The sequence below is a fragment of the Hemibagrus wyckioides genome, linkage group LG25 (assembly GCF_019097595.1).
Source record: "Hemibagrus wyckioides isolate EC202008001 linkage group LG25, SWU_Hwy_1.0, whole genome shotgun sequence".
Lineage (NCBI taxonomy): Eukaryota > Metazoa > Chordata > Actinopteri > Siluriformes > Bagridae > Hemibagrus > Hemibagrus wyckioides.
The window spans coordinates 20,234,401-20,255,345 of NC_080734.1; the positions used below are offsets into that span (position 1 = coordinate 20,234,401).

The 20,945-nt window shown below is 40.3% G+C and overlaps 1 protein-coding gene across 6 annotated transcripts in view; it reads right to left on the reverse strand.

Moving 5' to 3' along the window:
- The window catches only part of enah (ENAH actin regulator), an 81,555-nt gene that overhangs the window by 35,682 nt on the left and 24,928 nt on the right, over positions 1-20,945 (reverse strand). For all 6 annotated transcript variants that reach the window (XM_058379120.1, XM_058379118.1, XM_058379121.1 and 3 more), the window contains exons 2-3: positions 13,620-13,785; positions 5,161-5,338 (exon numbers count right to left, since the gene is read on the reverse strand). In XM_058379120.1, coding sequence (XP_058235103.1) covers positions 5,161-5,338; positions 13,620-13,785 — 344 coding nt within the window. The remainder of the gene's footprint in view (positions 1-5,160; positions 5,339-13,619; positions 13,786-20,945) is intronic.

Below are 20,945 nucleotides of genomic sequence, written 5' to 3' on the forward strand. Positions count from 1 at the left end.
CCTCACCAGAAACATGACAGACATGTGAGAACACCTTTCGCATGCCCGACAAATTCAGAAAAAAATGGGCTGTGACAAAAGCAAGAATGACGACAGCATCGTCCTGAGATCAGGGAAGAGATCAGAGAGCCAGTGTTAAGACCGAGAGATGACTTCATCTGTGGCACACCTGCTTTCGATGTAAATTATTAGTGATTAGTTTTTCCTTTACAACACTGATAATAAACAGGTGTAGGTTTGTCATTCCAACCTGCACATGGCAGCCTGCAGCCCAGATTCTGTGCAACAGCTTGTTTATCTTGCTTTAAATAGTTTATTTTTAAAAATAAAAATAAAATCGCATTAAACCCCAGCAACTGGGCAGCTCTGCTTTCAGACCAGACCACAAATATCACTGTTACACATTCAGGTAAACATACCGCTGTTTTAACTCTGCCCCTTCCCTTCTACATTATATCCTGGTGATGAACCCGGTGCAGAAAGCGCTTACCAGCATTAGCTAAACTGCAGTAAACCAGCAAATGACCACAAGCTGCCATCCAAAATAGCACGAGTGTGCATGCAGAAGCTGTAAACAATAGCAGAATAAGCCTGGTGGTCACCTCGATGTCATCAAGCTATTTGCGAGCCTGACCTCAGGAACCACAAGCTCTCCCCATCAACAGGCATTTCCATACACACACAACTGGGACAGTCCGAAAAAAAAGAAATAAAAAAGGGTAAAGCTGGTGTTGAGGATTTGGATCTTTCTTTTCTTCACACTCGCTTATACAGACTTTTCTTCTGAAAGAATCTCTCGTTCAGCTCCAGGGATAAGCTTTTTGTTCAACTTGACAGCTCAATACAGATCTGCAATAATTTTTTTTTTTTCACATTTTGAAACCATGACCAGAGCCTGCGAGGGAAATAAAAAGAGAAAACAGTCTGGGGCAAAAATTCTCAGCTCTATTAAAAAAAGAAGAAGAAGAAGATGATGAAGGAAAAAAAGAAAAGAAGTGCGTTGTTTTCAGCCACGGATTTAAAAGGTGATATTAAACACACATCACCCAAAAGATCATTACACTCCTCACACATGCAGGGAAGAAAAGCACATAATCAAGCACCTGGTTTTATTCCAACAGAAGCCAAAATGTCCGATTTCTTTAGGCTTTGATAGTATGATTATCGGCATGTCAGGGAAGAAGCCATAATTAACAGCACTTTGCATAATTAAGCACATCACTATAAGGTAATTAATAGATAGTGATAAAGAGCGTGAATCTGCAGCTTCCTGGGGTGATAACAGGAGTCCAGCCGAGGGAGAGGATCGCGCTCTTCATCAACAGAGCAGAAACAGGAAGTTAAAGGGATTGAAGAATGGACTGTGGCTGGAAACTGCAAACTCAAATACTCTATCACATACTCTATACACACACACACACACACACCACATACTCTATACACACACACACACACCACATACTCTATACACACACACACACACACACCACATACTCTATACACACACACACACACACACACCACATACTCTATACACACACACACACACCACATACTCTATACACACACACACACCACATACTCTATACACACACACACACACACCACATACTCTATATACACACACACACACCACATACTCTATACACACACACACACCACATACTCTATACACACACACACACACACACCACATACTCTATACACACACACACACACACCACATACTCTATACACACACACACACACACACCACATACTCTATACACACACACCCCCACATACTCTATATACACCCCCCCCACATACTCTATACACACACACACACCAACATACTCTATACACCCCCCCCCACATACTCTATACACACACACCACATACTCTATATACACACACACACACACACCACATACTCTATACACACACACACACACCACATACTCTATATACACACATACACACACACACACACACACACACACACCACATACTCTATATACACACACACACACACACACACACACACCACATACTCTATACACACACACACACACACACACACCACATACTCTATACACACACACACACACCACATACTCTATACACACACACACACACACACCACATACTCTATACACACACACACACACACACCACATACTCTATACACACACACCACATACTCTATACACACACACACACACACACACACCACATACTCTATACACACACACACACACACCACATACTCTATACACACACACACACACACCACATACTCTATACACACACACCACATACTCTATACACACACACACCACATACTCTATACACACACACACACACACACACCACATACTCTATACACACACCACATACTCTATACACACACACACACACACACACACACACACACACACCACATACTCTATACACACACACACACACACCACATACTCTATACACACACACACACCACATACTCTATACACACACACACACTATACACACACACACACTCTATACACACACACACACACCACATACTCTATACACACACACACACACACACCACATACTCTATACACACACACACCACATACTCTATACACACACACCACATACTCTATACACACACACACACACACACCACATACTCTATATACACACACACACACCACATACTCTATATACACACACACACCACATACTCTATACACACAACACATACTCTATACACACACACACACACACCACATACTCTATACACACACACACACACACACCACATACTCTATACACACACACACACACCACATACTCTATACACACACACACACACACCACATACTCTATACACACACACCACATACTCTATACACACACACACCACATACTCTATATACACACACACCCCTCTATACACACACACACCACATACTCTATACACACACACACCACATACTCTATACACACACACACACACCACATACTCTATACACACACACACCACATACTCTATACACACACACACCACATACTCTATACACACACACACACACACCCCCCACATACTCTATACACACACACACACCCCACATACTCTATACACACACACACACCCCACATACTCTATACACACACACACACCCCACATACTCTATACACACACACACACACCACATACTCTATACACACACACACACACACCACATACTCTATATACACACACACACACCACATACTCTATATACACACACACACACACACACACACACCACATACTCTATACACACAACACATACTCTATACAAACACACCACATACTCTATACACACACCCCCCACATACTCTATACACACACACACACACCACATACTCTATACACACACACACACACCACATACTCTATACACACACACACACCACATACTCTATACACACACACACACCACATACTCTATACACACACACACACCACATACTCTATACACACACACACACCACATACTCTATATACACACACACACCACATACTCTATATACACACACACACCACATACTCTATACACACAACACATACTCTATACACACACACACACACACACCACATACTCTATACACACACCACATTGTCTATACACACACCCCCCACATACTCTATACACACACCCCCACCCCACATACTCTATACACACACCCCCCACATACTCTATACACACACACCCCACATACTCTATACACACACACACACCCCACATACTCTATACACACACACACACACCCCACATACTCTATACACACACACACACACCCCACATACTCTATACACACACACACACCCCACATACTCTATACACACCCCACATACTCTATACACACACCACATACTCTATACACACACCACATACTCTATACACACACCACATACTCTATATACACACACACACCACATACTCTATACACACACCCCCCACATACTCTATACACACACACACACACACCACATACTCTATACACACACACACCACATACTCTATACACACACACCACATACTCTATACACACACACACACCACATACTCTATACACACACACACACCACATACTCTATACACACACACACACCACATACTCTATACACACACCACATACTCTATACACACACACACCACATACTCTATACACACACACACACCACATACTCTATACACACACACACACACACACACACCACATACTCTATACACACACACCACATACTCTATACACACACACACACACCACATACTCTATACACACACTATACACACACACACACACACACACAACACATACTCTATACACACACCACATTGTCTATACACACACACACACACATATATATATATATATATATATATATATATATATATATATGTTACAACATTTGTGATTATGGTGTTTAAGTTCAAACATGTTTTAATGTCTAAAAGTTTCAAATAAAAGTTTGTGTGTCACAATGTATCAGCTGTTGGTGAAATAATACAATATATTCTCTCTCACTGTCTCTCTCATACACACACACACACACACCTATCTGACTATCCAGCACTCGCTAGTTTGCCTAATTGTGTATAAAATTTTCTATTCCATCAGCAGACACGCGACACGCCGGACAGCTCTGTGACCTACGCTGTGTGATCAGTCAGTGAAACTTTATATCACCTCATTTTATTACAAACCCAACATATGGGTCAGACACAAACACATGCTCACTCTTAGAAAAAGCCCCAGGGAAGAACTCAGGACTGATTACCGTTAACTGAGTCAAGCTCAAACAACACACACACACACACACACACAAGCTCATTAAATGTACAAAGGAAAGCACATCCTGCTCTTCGGGACACACCTGAGCTCAGTATAAACAGAATTCCTGGAAGGTTATGTATACCAGGTCCCTTTTATTCAAGAGGACTCAAACCTGACAGAAAATCAGAGCTGTGTGTTTGATCTAGCTCTACTGTAATGACAACATGATTCGACAACTCATTTTCTATCATTTCGTTCCTTAAACATTTTCAGTCCTCAATCTGAGCACCTTCATAATGGCTGCAAACATACGGCACACAGTCTGGACACTGCAGCTCCTGGCATGGCTGAAACGGTCTGGCTCACCTGCATCCTGAGAGTTGAGCACCTCCAGAGCGTGCATCATGGCACTGGCGAAAACGTTAGCGTCCTCCTTACTGCCAAAGTTCAGGCCATACACCTGCCGTGCATCGCGCCACTGATGGAACGTCAGCGTTGCCTGGTTATATTTCAGTCCCTTGGGAATGGCACAGTTTATCACCACCTGGGGATAAGAAGAAGAGAAACAAAAACTGAACTGAATAGAACAGACTGAATAGAACGAATAGAACTAAATAGAACAGACTGAAACAAAAACTGAACTGAATAGAACAGACTGAATAGAACGAATAGAACTGAATAGAACAGACAAACAAAAACTGAACTGAATAGAACAGACTGAATAGAACGAATAGAACTGAATAGAACAGAAACAAAAACTGAACTGAATAGAACAGACAAGGAAAAGTGTTTAAACCTTCAGACAACAAAAACATGCTTCAGTGCTGGAGTCTGAATTCCACTGTTCATTTTCCAAAGTGTCTGTCGCAACCTGTGAGTCACATTTAGCCTGATTAAAATTACATTTGTAGCCTGCGAATGAAAATAATTTCTCCCTTTTTAAGCTGCGATTGAGAAAATATACAGCAAGCAAATGACGAGTGTGAAATAAATGAATAATCTCACTCAGCAGGTGACCTGCACTGGCACATAACTCTGAAACGACAGACGCAAAAAGGACAAAGTTCTTATCAAAGCAGTGACTAACACCATGAAGAACTACATATTCCTGCAAACAGTAAAGCACATTTACTTTATATCTGATGGAAAAACAAAGTCAGTGGGGTATGTGCAAAAGTATTTACACCCCTCTAGTTGTACAGTCATTAACATTAGTCGTTATTTGACTCATTAGAACTTGTTACTCTGATAAAAAAACAAAAAAAAAAAAAAAAAAAAAACTGTTATTGTGAACAACTCCAACTCTTCGAGCCATGTGCCTACACACCATGGGCCCAGATAAGCAACTAAGGGCCCTGATCCAAAAACACTTCAATAAAGATTTCCTTTCATTTGGAATGGAGCTCACAGACACCTGATTTGACCATCAATGGAAATATGTATGTGATTTTTAACACAGTGCATGCAGGCCAGATTTCTTTCAGGGTCAGTGGGAGAAATCATCGCTGAACAAGAACAGAAAGTCTCCTAGCTGGTTAAAAAACAGCCCACAATTTCACACGTCACAATCAGTATTTTAATTTAGTTTTTAATTAAAATAAATTTTTAATTAAATTTTTTAGATGACTGTACATTAATATTTCATAAATAGTTTGCTGTAGAGATAAACATAAGAGGTATGTTGGCCATGGGTGCACAAACTTTTGCATAATAACTTTAATGCCACTGGCAGGATATTTAGGGGAGAGTTGGGAGGATGGAGTAGATGCTACGGTGCTTTATTGTTTGTTTTGTTAGCTGGTTAATGAGATAAAACACTACTTTAAGTGTAAGTCACTGAAGGTCATGCAGCTCTAGAGAAAAGATGGTGAGATTTTAATGACTATTCTCTCTGATTCCTGCCTGTTTGGCCACAGTAGATGGATTCAAGTGCCCTTGGTGTTGGTTGATTACCTTGCTGGAAAATTGACAACTGGGGGGAAAAAAAATCACTCACTCATGAGTTCAGATGTGATTGTAACTGGAGAAGGTCAAGCAATGAGCTGCAGGAACAATGAAAGATGACTCTGGATTTCATCAAGAGAAACGGAGCAGTACAGACTGTGATGTTCTGAGTCACGTCTCAGAAGTACTGCCTCGAGACCGCCGCCAGATTCAAAACTACTGCCAAGAAATTATGATGATTTTATTTGTTTATTTGTTTTTCTTTACAACTCTGGTATTAGCAATAATGCTGCTCTTATGATGATGAGATATAGTAGTTAATATACTGTGACACATTTAGACAGAAACGTGCATCTTTTAACAAGCCGTTTTTATATTAATTATTATTATTATTATTATCATCATCATCATGGGCAGTTGTCTTCACACAGCTACTCAGAGCTCCAGCTGGTCAGGCGGTCAACTTGGCTTTTTCCAGCCATTTCCAGCTTCCAGATTACTAGATGAAATTGTTTAATAAATATTTTCTAAATCCTTTGCTGTTGCATTTATCTCTTGAAACCATCTGTCCATGACGTTTCAGCAATAAATTCTTTCATCTTTGAGTAAAAAGCTCATCAGCTAATGATGTTATAAAGAGCTTCAGTCACCTGGTGCACTGAGTGACCATACAGTCGGCTATGTCTGTGTCCATCATGAAGATAGACACATTATTTACGTATAACAGATACTAGTAAAACACAACACGTGTAACACTGGCAGAATGAACAGCTGATTAAAGTTATAACTGTGACGCCTGCAACATGCTTCGATGTTGAGGGATGTTCCTGTGGGTCGAGGATCCCAGTGTAATCAGGTGCTGCAACATGGGCGGAGAGAAAAACATTACCAAAAAAAGCATTACAATATCCTGTAGCTGGCAGAAGTGTGCTCCCTCACCTCGTGAAAGGTTTCTAAATCAAAAATCAAGCCAAAGTGTCCAATATTAAGTCCATAAAGACAACTAAGACTTCTAAGTATAAAGGGTTCTTCATTATGTCTCAGCCATTTGTGAGTATTATTCACACTGACTTGTCTACTAGAAAATAACTGAAGCCAAAACCATCTTTACAGCTGATTTAAAATCAGACGTCAGAATTTCAATACACTGTATGTGCCACAGATAACATACTGCAGCTGCTCGTGTGGTGCAACACAACATATTAATGACACGGAAATGAATGCAGCACAGCACGGTTGGGGCAGATGATGACCTTAGGCCATGAAATGTCTTCATGATCCGTGTTTACAGAAAACACTCAGTCCAGGACCCTAAAGAGTTTCCTGAAGCAGAGTTTATTGTATTCCAAGGTGGCAGCAGTCACCAGTTCCTGAGCTCACTTTCCCTCATGACTGGCTAAGGGGTGACATGGTGAACACCACAGGTTCTGGTGCCTCAAAAATTCAACATGGCAACCCAATGAGGGTCGACTGCAAAATACACAAATGCAAAACTGGTGGATGGAAGGAACATAAACTTGTTTAAGATGTGTGTTGCTTATCCAAGAAAGCCACCCAAAGAGTGTGCTGAAATCCAGAAAACACCAAGGCAGCCAAAAAACATCACTGAATTAATAAGAAATAATGAAATGAATAATAAATGAATAGCTCAGTTTAAAAACATTCAATATAAAGGTAAAAGCTGCTCCACTAGTTTGTGGAAATAACATTTAATGCTGGACATGAGCAGCTGTAATGTAGTTTATTTAACATTTTTACACACAGTATCTGCACTCGTCCACGTTGTTGGGAAGCGCACTTTATTAAAAAGTGTCCGAGACGATACGCTGATCCGTGTCCTCTTCTTGAGGATTTTTCCTTGTACAACAAAGTGTTTATTAATAGGGACGTGAGCTTATTTTATTTAGTAACCCCGGGGTTTTGGGGGGTGGGGGGGTATGGTATAGACATGAGTGAGTGCTGGATCGTGATCCAGTCTGATCAGCCCATCAGAGTCACTTCTGAACTCATTCTAGCTTCAAGGTAAAGTCTGTTAGTCAGAAGTTAGAAACTGTTCACAGATGGAGACTGAATCACTCAAGTGCTTTCTGGATTAAAATAAGGACAGACACTGGAACAGACACATAGCATTTGTTAACAAGCCACATGTTTAGCCAATTAAATGTGATAAATGTTCAACACTAGTGTATTTATAATAAACAGATAAAAATTGATTTATGATTAATTAATAACAATAGTTTCATTTGTTAGCTAAGAATATACACGTTGACTTAATAAGCCATAACATCCCTACTGACTACTGGAGCCCACACAACTACTGACTATTTACCCAACATGATCATTGAGACAACAGGACTACCGACCCAACATGATTATTTTAACACGACTACCGACCCAACATGATTATTTTAACACGACTACCGACCCAACATGATTATTTTAACACGACTACCGACCCAACATGATTATTTTAACACGACTACCGACCCAACATGATTATTTTAACACGACTACCGACCCAACATGATTATTTTAACACGACTACCGACCCAACATGATTATTTTAACACGACTACCGACCCAACATGATTATTTTAACACGACTACCGACCCAACATGATTATTTTAACACGACTACCGACCCAACATGATTATTTTAACACGACTACCGACCCAACATGATTATTTTAACACGACTACCGACCCAACATGATTATTTTAACACGACTACCGACCCAACATGATTATTTTAACACGACTACCGACCCAACATGATTATTTTAACACGACTACCGACCCAACATGATTATTTTAACACGACTACCGACCCAACATGATTATTTTAACACGACTACCGACCCAACATGATTATTTTAACACGACTACCGACCCAACATGATTATTTTAACACGACTGCTGACTACCGACCCAACATGATTATTTTAACACGACTGCTGACTACCGACCCAACATGATTTTAACATGACTACTGACCCAACATAATTGAGCCAACACGACTACTAAGCCAACATGACTATTGACTACTGAGTCAACATTAGTTTTACAACAACTGTTCGAACTTCCATATATATTTGACTTGAAAGCAAGAGCCAGGCATCAGTCTAACAGCATAAAGATACAGATCAGTTCTCATGGAGCCAAATCAACTCCTTTATGTTCCTCTGCTCCAGACAGATCCACTCTCTCTAACACTCTGTCCATACTGCTGAAGGGAAAAAACTAATACTAGTGTTCTGACTATCTGATGTAATCAAACACCTGGATCATCATGAGCACCAGATGTTAGTCTTGTATTGTTTAAATGAATAACATTAGCTAATAAGAAAGCAGTGCATTATGGAGGGCGGTGTTATTTATTGTGTGGGGGTCATGTGGACATTGTGGAGTCCAACACAACTGTGCAGCTGAAGGAATTAATCCAAGAGAATTAAATGAAGCTAATAAACAGTGTGATTAAGCAGGATGTGATGGTCTGCTGTGTATCAGCGTACTCTGGGTGTAAAGCAATGCCATGATCCGTCTGTTTAGTGCTCAAAAAAGACACAGAAAAAGCAGGGCAGCTGGGAAAAAAAAAATTAGAGTTTCATTTGTTTTTATTCACAAATTACAAAAAAAATGGAAATTTGCAGAACAAACCTCCTAAACCAGACGTCCTGTGGAACTTTCTGGAAAGCTTTCCATTTTCTTTTTAAACAGGAAACTTTTAGCTTACAGCTGAAAAGTGATATTTGACCAGATTTACTGCAGTGTCCAGGATTTCTGACGGATCAGACGTTTGCTGGACATGTTATCAGGAAGCTGGGAAACACTTAGAGATCTGCTGCCAGTCAAAAAGAAGTCCTTTACACAGCATTCCCTTTAACAACAGCCAAGAACGATCATTTAATGTAGACAAAGTACAAATAGCATGTTCTGCCATTTTATCAAGGCTTTATTTACTTTATTTATGAATGAACTCAACCTCTATGAGCCACGCTGACCCGAGGTTCCTCATTTTGTTCTGAAGTGTTAAGAGAAGAGTTAGAGATACACACATTATTAATGAAGTCACTGCCTCCACACAAAGGAGTGTGTATCTAAACAAGACGGAGGAGTAAAAACAGCAGATGAAGCAGACATTGCACTTTTTACTGCTCCCTCACACCTTAACCTCTCCACCAGAGTCAAGTAGAAACCCTTCACCCCGGCGTACACTGTATAAGAGCACTGCCTCTACAGCGCTCGTCCAGACTAATCATGGCTGCACATCGCTCAAACTAATGCACTTGTAACGCAATGCTTGTTGTGAACGGTCAGGTGTCATTAGAGTCCATTCACATCAACACTGTGTCTTTAGTCTCCATAAACAACACAAACTATGTGTATAATGCACGTGTCCAGAGGCCAACGCCGGCATTTACTCTGCAGCTGCTGATCTAAATTTATAGCCAATCTAATCTAACTGCCTTGTGAACAGATGCATTAATAATACAAGTCGCTGTGGGAGAGAGCGTGCAGGTGGGACGGACTAGTCAAATCATTCAAGCCATGCAAATGTCATCATTCCTCTCTTCTTTATACAGTCACGTAGCAGATGGAACAAAAACTAAAAGCTGTGAAGTGCCATGTGTTTTTTTTTCCATAAATCCCCATGAACAATAACTTATGTTTTTCTTTATGTGAAAGCAGAACTTGAAGCAGCAACTTTTCAGAGAATGTATGGTCATCTGGCCAGCAGGGGCAGATAACAGCCAGAGCTGAACCCAGGACTGGCGGCGGCTACACAAATTACACACTCACTCTTATATGCTGGAACTGATGCCATACACACAGTCTGCAGCCAGAGAGAGAGAGAGAGAGAGAGAGAGAGAGAGAGAGAGAGAGAGAGAGAGAGAGAGCGAGCTGTACTCGTCATGTAACTGAACTGAACTCTCGCCCTGTGTGTAGAACCTGTGCTGAGGCTGCAGGGACGAGTCAGTGAAAAGGTTTTAGTATAATTCTGATCAAACACAGAGACACCCATGTGAAAGCTTGTCTCTCTCCTGCATTACAGGCTGCTGAACTCACACTGTACCTGAAGCACACACAAGATCCAGATCATACTTCATATGAATTAGTCAGAGAGAGAACAAGCTAGTATTTTATACAGCAGTCATCCAGCAGCATTCCAGGAGTGCTTACATTTCTGGATCATTACCCTGTGTGTGTGTGCACAAAATTTCACATCCAAGTCTGAAACAGTTTTCAGAGTTAGTGGCATCACCAGAGGACATGACAAACGATACAATCTTCATGAGTATAAATTTGGTATGAGAGCCATCTCTCACAGTCCTGCAGGTACCTCAACATCTGGATGTTACACACAGAATACGACAAAGACTAAATGGCAGACCCACAAAGACACACAAACACAGACAGACACACAAACACACACAAAGACAGACACACAAACACACACACAAACACAGACACAGACTCACACACACAAAGACAGACACACAACACAGACACAAAGAGAGACACACAGACTCTCACATTTTGTAACATTTACATGAGAATATGAGTTTATGGTAAAGATTAAACTGCATGATGGTGATGTGGAATGTTTACAGCGAGTCTCCAGCTATCAGATTATAAAACACATTTATACGGCTTTTATAAGTTCAGAACAAATCCATGTCATATAGGAACGTTGATGTGACCAAAGTTATTCACTGTTACTGTGATCTGAGTTACAACTGGAGTCTGAGACATCATCATCATCATCATCAAGCTAAGCACATGGAGGAGACTACATGCAGGAAGCTGAGTGAGGACAGGAAGCTGAGCTGCTGGGACACGCAGAACACTGAAAATAAACTCGCACATTCAGCACAGATCGTGTTCACAACATGAGAGAAGGAGCCAGACTACTACAGTCTGCCTCACACAACCACTCCAGCGCACAGCCTCTAACACTCCAGCGCACAGCCTCTAACACTCCAGCGCACAGCCTCTAACACTCCAGCGCACAGCCTCTAACACTCCAGCGCACAGCCTCTAACACTCCAGCGCACAGCCTCTAACACTCCAGCGCACAGCCTCTAACACTCCAGCGCACAGCCTCTAACACTCCAGCGCACAGCCTCTAACACTCCAGCGCACAGCCTCTAACACTCCAGCGCACAGCCTCTAACACTCCAGCGCACAGCCTCTAACACTCCAGCGCACAGCCTCTAACACTCCAGCGCACAGCCTCTAACACAGTGTCTCAGCGTTCATGGGACACGTCACGAGTCACGGGCCGAACACAGAAACAATGCAGGACATGTCAAACACTGACATCAGGAGTCACTGACACAGGACACATCAACCAGGAGCTTGACTGTGAGGATGGATCAGGCGTGTGCAGAGAAATAAAGTGTGAGCGAGTGAGTGAGTGAGTGAGTGAGTGAGATATTAGTGTATATTGGGAGAGGTTGTGTTGTTGTCTTGGTCTAAAGTTAGGATTAGAGTTTAGTGTGAAGGATTATTTGGAGTCTAAGTCTAACCCCAGCACTAAGCACCACTCAGCTCCTGTGAGAGTGAATGAAACACGTTCCTCACTGAATTCTCCATTATTGCAGGTATATTATCTGAACTCCTCGAAGGAGAATGGTTGGTTTCAGGCTCAGTGTCACTGACAGCTGTGTGTCATCCATCACAGAGTGTGTCTCAGCCTGGACTGTCACATTCAAGCAAAACCTTCTGCTTAGGAAATGTGGGGGTTACAATGGAAGTGTTAGAATGTTTAGAATACCATTCACATGCCCCGGAGTGATGATGATGATGATGATGAGGAGGAGGATTTAGTTTGACTTGTCATGACGTTATCAGCAGTTGGTGATTCATTTTAAACTTACTTGGTGGTCCTGGATTTTGCGGCCCACCACCCGGAAGGCATTGTTCCCCGTGTGGTGATAGATGTGGACTCTGCTGAAACCCGTGGAACCTCCAGCCGGAACCCATTTCTTGTTGGCGTCGTCGTACACCATGACAGCAGCCCGAGCCTGACAGATACTCTGTTCACTGCGAGAGAATAAAAACAGAGAGAAGTGTGAGGGGTGAGGGAAACATCCTCCCTGCTAATGTTTACCTTTTAACCATACAGATGATTAGTGCTAGGGCTTTTTCAGAAACGAGTATAAGAGCTACGAGAAAGATCACAGACACTACAGATATCATTCCAGGACTCTGATTTTGTGATCGCAGAAATAAATTCACAAAAAGTAAGCTCTGTGATATTCAGAGGAGCTTGAAACTTTACAAAACCATGAGCACAGCTAGCAGAGAGAGTCATTACATGCATCTTCACATGTACCAGGTCAAGGAGCTTTCCACACAAAAAACTCTGAATGTTACATCACAAATTTTTAAAAGAAAAGCTGCAAAATCTAGCAATTTTAACAAAAACATCTCTGATATCATGGAGCAACTGATTAATAAACACAATATTCAAATACTCACATTCTAAAGTTTAACATGGTGAATGAATTTTGCACTGAATACTGAACCTCAGAGTTAATGCTTACAGAGAAAAACAGCTCCATTCAACAGAGGAATAAAAAGGATTTACAGTCACGCTTCACCTTGAGAAAATCTGACAAATCTGCCACAATATAATCAGTGTTTGGTCTCACGGCTGTCTGATACAAAGAGTGACTCAGACTTACTCAGGGAGAAGTTGAACCATCTGTTGTGTGATTTAGAGTGACACAGCAGAGTGATGTGATTAGTGTCATCGTCCAACATCACAACACTGAGGCAGAGAGAGCACTGCACGCGACTGCACGCGACTGCACGTGTGAGAACACTACTCTGACTGCTGGACATGTACAGCTGAATTATAGTGTGTGTGTATCTGTCTCTCCACACACTATTTTGACTGCTGGACATGTACAGCTGAATTATAGTGTGTGTGTGTGTGTGTATCTGTCTCTCCACACACTATTCTGACTGCTGGACATGTACAGCTGAATTATAGTGTGTGTGTGTGTGTGTGTGTGTGTCTCCACACACTATTCTGACTGCTGGACATGTACAGCTGAATTATAGTGTGTGTGTGTGTGTGTGTGTCTCCACACACTATTCTGACTGCTGGACATGTACAGCTGAATTATAGTGTGTGTGTGTGTGTGTGTGTCTCCACACACTATTCTGACTGCTGGACATGTACAGCTGAATTATAGTGTGTGTGTGTGTCTCCACACACTATTCTGACTGCTGGACATGTACAGCTGAATTATAATGTATGTGTGTGTGTCTCCACTCTATTCTGACTGCTGGACATGTACAGCTGAATTATAATGTATGTGTGTGTGTCTCCACTCTATTCTGACTGCTGGACATGTACAGCTGAATTATAATGTATGTGTGTGTGTCTCCACTCTATTCTGACTGCTGGACATGTACAGCTGAATTATAATGTATGTGTGTGTGTCTCCACTCTATTCTGACTGCTGGACATGTACAGCTGAATTATAGTGTGTGTGCGTGCTTGTGTGTGTGTGTGTATCTGTCTCTCCACACACTATTCTGACTGCTGGACATGTACAGCTGAATTATAATGTATGTGTGTGTGTCTCCACTCTATTCTGACTGCTGGACATGTACAGCTGAATTATAGTGTGTGCGTGCTTGTGTGTGTGTGTGTGTGTGTGTGTGTGTATCTGTCTCTCCACACACTATTCTGACTGCTGGACATGTACAGCTGAATTATAATGTAAAATGACAAAGCGTTATGCAAAGCGGAGACGCCCGATTTAGAATGTGACATCTTTAATAAAAACTCTAAGCAAAGATAAATCATGACTATTGACATTACTGAGGAAAAAAAACACATCAACACAGATGATTTCTGAGGGAAAACCTGGTTACAGAACCTCGTCTGATTGCTCGGTCATTTAAACTGTGGTGTTTGAGACATCAGATTATTAGCAGCACATCAGACATGTTTTTATTCTTTGGCAAGCTTTGTCGTTTTAAAACTAACCCACTTTGGTGCAAATAAATAAAACCATAGCAACGGTGCTAGCATGACTGAAGCCAGTGTCTGAAGCACGGTGTCTGGCTTCACAGTCTGCTGTTAGCTGCTCGTGTTGTGGAAACCCCGCAGCTCTCTGAGGCTCAGGCGTGTTGTTGAATCCTGAGTTCTCATCTACACGGAGTCTCAGATGAACTTCCCAACCTCCGACATGCTTTCTATAACCTGGAAATTCTGCCTGAATGTAGCAGAGAGACTTCTCGGTTTTTAGCATTATTAGCACCGGCTTAGTTTGCTAACATATTAGCTCACATGCTCAGGAGAAATGAGTGGTTTTTTTTTAAATTACTCTAGCTGCTGATGCGCCTCCTGATTTGACACAAAATGACTTTCTTTCTATAGAAAACGAAAGTCTGTATTTAATTACAAAAAAGTCTGGGTGATGAATTCAATTCAATTTTCAATTCAGTTTATTTGTGTAGCACCTTTTACAATGGACATTGTCTCAAAGCAGCTTTACAAAAGTAGAGAAATCGAAAAGAGAAAATGTATAGAAAATGTATTAAATTAAATTATTAAACTATTTTATCCCTAATGAGAAGCCTATGGCGACGGTGGTGAGGAAAATCTCCCTGAGATGATGAGGAAGAAACCCTGAGAGGAACCAGGCTCAGAAGGGAACCTCGTCCTTATTTGGGTGACACTGGACAGTAAATAATGTAACTAACTAATTAATGTCCTTTCTACAACAGCAATCAAGGGCCCATGAGGAACTATTAGGTCAGTGTAGTTTCTGAGGTCATTATAGACACTAATTCCTTGCTGTCACAAGCTGATAGATGTAATGGCAGATCTGTGACTGTGTTATAAATGTATTGTTCGCTGCACAGGAACACTGAACTGACGGTTTAGTATGGATTAATATGATGCACCAGAGTGTTAGACCCCTCAGAGCACAGGGCTGACCTTTAATGACCAACATACATGCACAAAAAGCTGAAGCTAAAGCAGGAGAAACAATCCCCTACTAAAATAAACATATCTGCTCTTTAACAAAAAGGACTACTACTAATAAAAAAGTCTATTGGTGTCTGATTCGGTTCTCCTGCTGCTGGATTTTAAACGGGTTCCTGAAAATCCACTCAGATTATAATGAAAACATGTCTGACTGTCACTGGCTACCATCACTACCATCAGCCTCTGGGGCTCATCACTGTGTTTTACAACTCACTTCTAAAGGGCTGCTTTACAATCAGTGTTTTTTGTGGCAACAGTGAAAATGTGCACAGTAAAGCTGAATAAAAAAAGTAGAATAAAAGAAAAACTAACAAGAGACAAAAAGTCAGAAGTCTGTATGCTTTCTTTTACATTTTCAGAGAAGTCCTGTTCACAATTCCACAAATTCTCTGCATCCAGTGCCTCCTGTTATTCCCAAAAGCACACACACACACACACACACAGACACACACACAGGAGACACAGCAGTGATGTCAAACTGCAGCACTGGGATTTAGTACAAGTTAAGCAGCTTTCTAAGCCGAGAGGAAACGAACACTGCAAAACATGGACTAGAACTGGAAGCGGGCTCCGCATTCCCAGCAGCTTGTGTTCACGAGCTCCATGAATAACATGCACATTTAATCCAGTGAGTCAGCACTGTGGAGATGATGAGATTTTCATGAAAGCCAGTACAGAGAAATCCTGGGCCTAAGCAATCAAGGAAAAGCCAGAGGAAGCACTTCAACTGAATCCTCAGCAGGTTTTGGGAAAATATAAAGCAGGATTTTAAAAAAACAAAAAACAATTCAACTTAATGAATGAACTATAAGGCAGGAAGTTAGGAACCAACCAAATCAGCTGCTACTCATCAGTTCCACTGCAACATCTACAGATCAGCCAAAGACCGAGTTCCACAGCAGTGACATCAGACCAAACATCAAGCCCAGTATTCTGCTCTGTGCCAGGTCAGGTCATCTTCCATGTGATTATGGAGGAAGGAAGCATTATGGAGTGAACAGTGCGAGTAAAAGACTGAAATGATCACACTAACTCCACAATATTCACAGGAGCTTTCAAAATAGCTTTTCAAAATGACCTCAGGTTTGAGCAGAGACGCATCTCGTGTGACATCACAACACACATTCAACCTAATCCCTCTTCCATTCACATGTGTGTACATGAGCACAGTTATCAATAGCAGGGGTTGAAAAGAAGAATTCTGTGCTCAGGATTTCACCAATTCAAGTAGTTTTCCACAACAAAAAGCAAAAAAAAACAAAAACAAAAACAAAAAAGCTGCATCGCAAAGTTTTGTAAAAAGCAGCAAAAATCAAACATTTCTGGCTGCAACGATCACAAAGAAATCTCTGTGTAATCCTGGAAGGACTGAAATAATAATGTGCATAACATAAATGTGTAATTAAACGAAATATTTGCAAATGTGAACTAGACAACTGAGTGAAATAGAACTTTTAAGATAGAGTGTGTTGTGTTTGATTTACTAATAACTGATGGATGGAACAGTCACAGTCTAAATAGATCCAAGTACTTATTAAGCCTGTAAAAAGATCAGTTTTTCTGGCCTGTATTCTGCATCACATATAACATCATGGTGAAAAAGTTATTAGACAGAGGGATGTGTGAGGGGTGAGTGCTTATCTTGAATTTCTTTCTTTCTGATAAGGTAAGGATTCTGAATTATATTGAGTGCTGGGTGTAGGGTGTTAAGACAGGTGTGTGTAGAGTGGTGGTGTTTAGAGGAGTGTGTAGGGTGTGTGGTGGTGGGGTGTGTGTGTGAGGTGGTATGTAGGGTGGTGTATTTGGTGTGTGTAAGGTGGTGGTGTTTGTGAGGGGTGTGTAGAGTGGTGTGCATATATGATATGATGTGTATGTGGTGCGTGTATATGATGTATATGTGTATGATGTGTATGTGTATATGATGTATATGTGTATATATTTGATGTGTATATGGTGCATGTATATGATGTATATGTGTATGATGTGTATGTGTATATGATGTATATGTGTATATATGATTTGATGTGTATATGGTGCATGTATATGATGTATATGTGTATGATGTGTATGTGTATATGATGTATATGTGTATATATGATTTGATGTGTATATGGTGCATGTATATGATGTATATGTGTATATATGATTTGATGTGTATATGGTGCATGTATATGATGTATATGTATATATGATTTGATGTGTATATGGTGCGTGTATATGATGTATATGTATATATGATTTGATGTGTATATGGTGCGTGTATATGATGTATATGTGTATATATGATTTGATGTGTATATGGTGCGTGTATATGATGTATATGTATATATGATTTGATGTGTATATGGTGCGTGTATATGATGTATATGTATATATGGTGCGTGTATATGATGTATATGTGTATATGATTTGATGTGTATATGGTGTGTGTATATGATGTATATGTGTATATGGTGCGTGTATATGATGTATATGTATATATGATTTGATGTGTATATGGTGCGTGTATATGATGTATATGTATATATGATTTGATGTGTATATGGTGCGTGTATATGATGTATATGTATATATGATTTGATGTGTATATGGTGCGTGTATATGATGTATATGTATATATGGTGCGTGTATATGATGTATATGTATATATGATTTGATGTGTATATGGTGCGTGTATATGATGTATATGTATATATGATTTGATGTGTATATGGTGCGTGTATATGATGTATATGTATATATGATTTGATGTGTATATGGTGCGTGTATATGATGTATATGTGTATATGGTGCGTGTATATGATGTATATGTGTATATGGTGCGTGTATATGATGTATATGTATATATGATTTGATGTGTATATGGTGCGTGTATATGATGTATATGTATATATGATTTGATGTGTATATGGTGCGTGTATATGATGTATATGTATATATGATTTGATGTGTATATGGTGCGTGTATATGATGTATATGTGTATATGATGTGTATGTGTATATGGTGCGTGTATATGATGTATATGTATATATGATTTGATGTGTATATGGTGCGTGTATATGATTTGATGTGTATATGGTGCGTGTATATGATGTATATGTGTATATGATGTGTATGTGTATATGGTGCGTGTATATGATGTATATGTATATATGATTTGATGTGTATATGGTGCGTGTATATGATGTATATGTGTATGATGTGTATGTGTATATGATGTATATGTATATATGATTTGATGTGTATATGGTGCGTGTATATGATGTATATGTGTATGATGTGTATGTGTATATGATGTATATGTATATATGATTTGATGTGTATATGGTGCGTGTATATGATGTATATGTGTATGATGTGTATGTGTATATGATGTATATGTATATATGATTTGATGTGTATATGGTGCGTGTATATGATGTATATGTATATATGATTTGATGTGTATATGGTGCGTGTATATGATGTATATGTGTATATATGATTTGATGTGTATATGGTGCGTGTATATGATGTATATGTATATATGATTTGATGTGTATATGGTGCGTGTATATGATGTATATGTATATATGGTGCGTGTATATGATGTATATGTATATATGATTTGATGTGTATATGGTGCGTGTATATGATGTATATGTGTATATGGTGCGTGTATATGATGTGTATGTGTATATATGATTTGACGTGTATATGGTGCGTGTATATGATGTATATGTATATATGATTTGATGTGTATATGGTGCGTGTATATGATGTATGTGTATATGATATGATGAAAGATTAACAATCAGTGGATCTTCGAGTGTAAATCATCTTCATGCTCAATGAGGCTTGAGGAAAAGCTCCAGTGAGGATGTGAACCTTCTGAATGAACGCTCTTGAGGCTTTTGCACCTACTCTACAAGCCCCAGGAGTGTGAGAAAGACAGGAGCTATTTTAAACCCACACTCAGTGGCAGAGAGCTGGCTGGAGCAGCAGGAGCACAGCTCACAGGGAGGCTCCAGGCTGGGTGTAGGTGTAACATAGAGCCTGAAATAGGCTCAGACTCCCACAGTGAAATACACGCCGAACTGCCAGCTTACTCCATATACAGCACACCTACATCAACTTCAAAAAACCCCCCCAAAAAAATGAAGCTATACTCCTGATTCTCCAGCAGCTGATCAGCCTCCGGTCACAGCT